This window comes from Salvelinus namaycush, chromosome 13, assembly GCF_016432855.1.
Source record: "Salvelinus namaycush isolate Seneca chromosome 13, SaNama_1.0, whole genome shotgun sequence".
Lineage (NCBI taxonomy): Eukaryota > Metazoa > Chordata > Actinopteri > Salmoniformes > Salmonidae > Salvelinus > Salvelinus namaycush.
In genome coordinates this window covers 18622133-18627778 of record NC_052319.1, presented here as the reverse complement: position 1 = coordinate 18627778, position 5646 = coordinate 18622133, and the positions used below count along the sequence as shown (strand labels likewise).

General features: G+C 40.6%; 1 protein-coding gene across 2 annotated transcripts; it reads right to left on the bottom strand.

The window, feature by feature from the left end:
• Positions 1 to 1069: 1069 nt before the first annotated feature.
• On the bottom strand, positions 1070 to 4562 carry LOC120057903. Of its 2 annotated transcripts, XM_039006378.1 has the most exons (7): positions 4473 to 4562; positions 3773 to 4105; positions 3318 to 3571; positions 2762 to 3079; positions 2344 to 2649; positions 2065 to 2151; positions 1070 to 1463 (listed from the first exon to the last, which is right to left on the bottom strand). In XM_039006378.1, exons 3-6 carry the CDS (start codon positions 3502 to 3504, stop codon positions 2075 to 2077), a joined length of 888 nt encoding a protein of 295 aa, XP_038862306.1. In that variant the 5' UTR covers positions 3505 to 3571; positions 3773 to 4105; positions 4473 to 4562; the 3' UTR covers positions 1070 to 1463; positions 2065 to 2074. The 2 variants fall into 2 exon arrangements, with proteins under 2 accessions (XP_038862306.1, XP_038862307.1); XM_039006379.1 differs by lacking the exons at positions 3773 to 4105; positions 4473 to 4562 and having other exon boundaries at positions 3318 to 3678.
• Positions 4563 to 5646: the final 1084 nt, after the last annotated feature.

Sequence of the window (5646 nt, the reverse complement as noted above, 5' to 3'; positions counted from 1 at the left end):
TCTATACACTGGATGTTCTCATAAAACAACCCCAGACATGGGGGGGAACGAAAACAGTCCAGATACAACGTAGATCGAAAACAAACACCACTCTTACCAACTAACAATCCCGCACAAAGAAACGGGCGGGCCGGCTGACTGATAAGCCCAACTAATTACAAACCTAATACAAAACAGGTGTAACCAATAAACACATAAGGAGGGGGAGAAAAGGATCAGTGGCAGCTAATAGGCCGGTGACGACGACCGCCGAGCGCCACCCGAACGGGAAGGAGAGCCTGCCTCGGTCGGAGTCGTGACAATATAGTACTTCATAAAATCTCACTTTACTTGTATCAGCCATTTACTGTATGTAGCAAGCAGGGATTATGGAGCAGGATTAAGGGTTAAAATATCAATGCCACACCACCATCATCATTTTATTTTTATTTAACTAAACAAGTTAACCACTAGGCTACCTGCCGATAATTGGCGTCAATGGGACCAAAACAATAGTCAAACATGTCACAGTTTAGCAACATGTAGCAGAATATAATGTAAATGCTGTGCAATTAAAATAATATAAGTAGTATTATTACAAGCATGTTACAGATTTTAAAATTAATATGGAAACAAGACATTTTCCTTTTGAAGCAAACAGTGAATATTTGAAATTCCAAAGACCATGATGTCCAAATGCAACTAAAGGCTTTCAAAACCAAAAAGCTGAACTTGCTACATTATAGCCAGTCTCATACAACAGTCCATTCAAAGTTCAAAGCTTTCCTAATGCAGGACAATCAGATGGTAAAATAAGCTGAGACACTGTTGACAAACTAGTATTAACATCACCATTTATTGTGTACAAACATTATAAACTGAGGATGAATGGAAATGTACATTTCTAGGATGAACTAAATAATATACACCGAGTGTAAAAACATGACTATTTATTCTTGCCCATTCACCCTCTGAATGCCACACGTACACAATCCATGTCTCAATTGTCTCAAAAATCCTTCTTTAACCTGTCTCCTCCCCTTTATCTACACTGATCGAAGTGGATTTAACAAGTGACATCAATAAGGGATCATAGCTTTCACCTGGATTCACCTGGTCAGTCTATGTCATGGAAAGAGCAGGTGTTCCTTATATTTTGTACACTCAGTGTAAATTATTTAGGTCTTTTGGAAAGATGCTTACAGTATCATAACATGGTCATGTTTTCAATATTAGTCTTTGAGGGGAAGGTTGTTGGTGATTAATACATTATTTTAACACCAATGAAGTTTCTATTGCCAGACCTTTTGACAGAACACAGTGTGTCATGTGGTAATTCCGTGTGAAAGACGTCACTGGTTGGTACAGACATGGGTGGGAAAGCTATATTTCAACACAGCCACAGGCCATAGGCTAGCAACAAGGCTATACACTAGTCTCCTCCAGTTGAGCAGGTTCCTCCTTTTGTCTCTGTGTCTGGGTGCCTGGATGGAAGACACAACAACACATCAACCAGAAGAGTTTGCAATGATGATATTTACACACACTAATTCACTAGTTTTCCACTCAGTACTTATGAAAGGTGATCATGTATGTGTAACCGATGTGAAATAGCTAGCTAGGTAGCGGTGGTGCGCGCTAGCAGCCTTTCAGTCAGTGACGTCACTTGCTCTGAGACTTGAAGTAGTGGTTCCCCTTGCTCTGCAAGAGCCGCGGCTTTTGTGGAGCGATGGGTAACGATGCTTCGTGGGTGACTGTTGTTGATGTGTGCAGAGGGTCCCTGGTTCGCGAGGGGACGGACTAAAGTTATACTGTTACATATGTTACTACATAGTGTTAATTTAAGTTGTAGTTCACTACAAAATCAAAGTTGGTCACATGTTTGGAGACTTTAAAAGCGCTCTAATGCAGAGAAGGATCCACGTGCCATGTGAAGGCTAGCTCTGCCTCGGTCCAAAATGAAAGAGAAATATAGGTACTGTCTAACGCAGTCATTTTAGATGGTGCCTCGATGTCCCATTCCTTTGGGATTGGGTTGGATGTCTTTTTTATGGAGAGTCTATCCAAGACGGAGTGTCTCCTTACCGTTTGGTCTTCAACAGTAGAGTCCCAGAATTCCTAGGGTGGCAGCCATTGTAATCACCCCTCTGACCACTGTCTCGGTGCCCATCCCTAAGAAACAGAGACTTCTGTTAGATTATATTAAACATGGGGACCTCTCCAGCATGGTAACCTATTTATTTTGTTACGCTAGGCCTATGCCAGGGGAAAGCAGAGGTCCAGTGGGGAAAAATGTGTTTGGATTGAGATAGGTTGGAACAGATTAGGTCAAATTGAAGAGAGTCTATCATAACATGTTGTTACCTGTCATTGAAGACATTGTTGTCTGTGTGGGGAGTGTGAGCGTCAGGGAGGCTGTTACTCTGAGCATGCCCTCTGTGAACACAGCACACTGCCAGTGCAGCTGGTCCCTACGTAGGCTGGGCAGGGTCACACTGAGTGTCCTGGTGGGGCGATTCTCTGTCAGAATGTCCTGTTTGACCAACAGCCCCCTGCTCCCGTCCATCCTCAGCCAGGTTAGGGTCACAGGGTCACTGCTCACCTCCGACACCTCACACCTCAGGACCAGCGGATGATTCCTGGGGAATCCACTAGGCGGCACTGCAGAGACTGAAATGGAAATCTGGAGATCATTGGGGATCTGTCATCTGTTTCCTCAAATATAAGTAAAATAGATTATTCTGAAAAATGCACCTTGGATATTTAAAATGATAATGCTCACCCTTTAGGGTTACCACATTAATAGAGGCAACTAGGAGGTTTTCAAAATAGCAGTTGAACCTCCCACAATCTTCAAACTTCACCGGTGAGAAGTAGAGAGGGAAGTAGTATCCATTGAAGTCCCCGTATGAAAATCTCTCATTAAACGTGTCATTGGATCCGTACATTGCAGTTGTCACAACGTGAACCTCTTTAGCTGTAGATAGTGGGGTCCAGGACCATGATGCATGGGTGTACCCATATGATGTCATACAAAGCAGTGTCACCAGAGAGCTGTTGGAGCTCTCTCTGTACATTGTGAGAGTGGCATCAGACGAAACTGTGGAGAAAACCATAGCGGTGTTCAGTCAGAGGGGAAAGTTTAATTTAATTTAAATCCAAAGTCTAAATGGCATTATGGGTCCATTTTATTGTAAATGTAACTAATGTGATCACTATTTATCCATTTAAAATGAGACCAAAATGATTGATTGTCAATGACTACTGATCAAGAGGACAGCATTCACATTTCACATAAAGGTTTTGATATTTCAGTTGGATAAGAACACATTTTGTACCTTCCTCAATTCTGACAGCATTAGAGACATTATATAACAGTGTTCCATTCTGTCTAAAAGTGCAGTAGAATGCCCCCCTGACTGTCCGGATGAACACTGCGGATGATCTTGTGGAGAGTGTTATTGTAGAACAGCATGGTGTTAGAAGTGTAATCTCCATCTCTTTCCCACTGCAGTGTGGCCCCATCTGGTAGGCTCGCAACTAACACTCACATCAGAACCCAGACGAAATGAAGGCCAAAAGGAAGGTGTAACTGAAAAAACATGGAATTTAAAAATGGTTACAATGTAAACTTACTGTCCAACCTAAAACAATAATGTGAATGAACAATTACGGTGAAGAATTTTTTTCTGGAAGCTGGCTTTCGAAACGATTTAATCATTGGAAGGTATTTTGTCATTATGGAAGATTCACGATGGCTTGTCTATACAAAACATACACAGAATTTACTTACTTTTTGTGGCGAAGATCTCAATCTTAACCAATGGGACATTTGCTCTTACCAACAAAAACACCCCTGCACATTCAAACTTCGGCTTCACTGTTACGTCATAGTCTTTGCTGCAAAGAAAGTACTCTGTGAAAAGTGGACTAACCACTAGCTTAGAGGATATTGCTCTGGCTATTTGAATCTCTGAGTATCTCCCATCATGTGAGGTCCACTCCCAGCTGAACTCTGACCAGTGAGATTGAGCCAGGTCTGACACAGACTGTTGAGCCTGGTCTGACACAGACAGATGCACACTCTCTGTCTGACCTGAGATCAAGAAGATGCTCCTCTTCATCACTGTGTGTGGACAATGAGACACAGATCTGGTCAAATAACAGTTTTAATTCACCCCATAACAGTTTCAAAATGCACAGATTATTTATTGTGAATCTGGTTTAAAGCCCCTTATTTGTTTTAAAAATCAAGGACAACCGATTCAAATTAGAGAATAGGTTTTCAAAGTCTAATCGGTATACCAGTTTCCCTCTGATAGTCATAGAAACTGTCCATACTGTACATCATGTAATCCTTTAATATACATTTAAATTGCTTGTCCCAGATATTTGGGTTTTGAATGAAATATTCTGCTTGTAGAGTTTTAAACAAGATGTTCAGAGCAACAAAATAATGATGATGAAATGTATACAGTAAAAACTGAACTCACCCTCAGCAGAATTCCCTGATATGCATAACAGGATCCACCACTGAATAACCATAATGTGGTCCATACCCTGACCTGACATTTAACTCCGGGTTCCACCAATATCTGAGAAACAACTCGAGACAAAGTGAAGGAGCATAGCACATTCTTACATTGAAACAGCAGCTTGCACAATTTCCGCTGTCTTGTTCAGTTACATCTCATCATCACACTATTGCATTCATCATTGTAGCAACTTGTTCTCTTAAACTGATCATGTGAAGGTTTTCTCAGTTGATTTGAACCGTTAGCATTTGTGTTACCCATTTTGACCATTGAATGCCATGGTCGGATGGCCGAGCCAGGCGCTGTCTGATATCTAATTATAGTCTAATCTAATTTAGGTATAGTTACAGTAATGGAATGGACCCAGAAAATTGTATGTGGTTTTATTCTCAATTACGTTAATAATACTTTAACAAAAACAAACCATGGGTAAAAGGTCAAATTTAAACTGGAATTGAACTGGAATTTAAATAGAATCAACTCAAACTAGGAACAATTTTACTTAACATGATCTAAACTGGTGTTACAGGAAGCAGTTTGTTCGTCATATCACCAGACCTATACAGTGATTCATTAAAAACATATGGTACAGTATGGTAAAGTGAAGTGCATAGCAATGTTATAATGGGGTTACGTCCATTAAGGTTCATTAGCTTTAAAGGCACAACGCAGCTTTTTAAACATTTATATTAAATCGTTTCTGGATTACAATTTAGAACTTTACTGTAATAGATTTCCATTAAAAGGGTCAAAAATACTTTTGGGGAGTGGTCTGAGTGGGAAGGGAAAAACTGAAACATAGCTGTTATTGGCAGATCGTTTTGGAACTCTTTGTTATTGGTCTATTAACCAATTTACCACATGCTGATGTCATGAAGGAAAACCGAAACTTACGCCCATTCAAACCCGCTGATTAAAAGGTCCTTTGCGGATTGTATTTTCAACCAGAAACTTTCAGGAATTAAAACGTAGCAATTATTTTTTCTAACTTTTACAGTGTTAGTTTCATCAGCTGTTTTAAATGGGCCTTTAAATGGCGGCAGCGTAGCCTAATGGTTAGAGCGTTGGACTAGTAACTGAAAGGATGCAAGGTTGAATCCCCGAGCTGACAAGGTACAAATGAACAAGGCAG

Coding starts and splice junctions, on each gene's coding strand:
- LOC120057903 (XM_039006378.1), bottom strand. CDS start 3,504: ATGGGGCCACACTGCAGTGGGAAAGAGATGGAGATTACACTTCTAACA. Junction 3,080..3,317: donor TGCTGTCAGAATTGAGGAAG/GTACAAAATGTG, acceptor TTTTCTCCACAG/TTTCGTCTGATGCCACTCTC. Junction 2,152..2,343: donor AACAATGTCTTCAATGACAG/GTAACAACATGT, acceptor TCTGTTTCTTAG/GGATGGGCACCGAGACAGTG.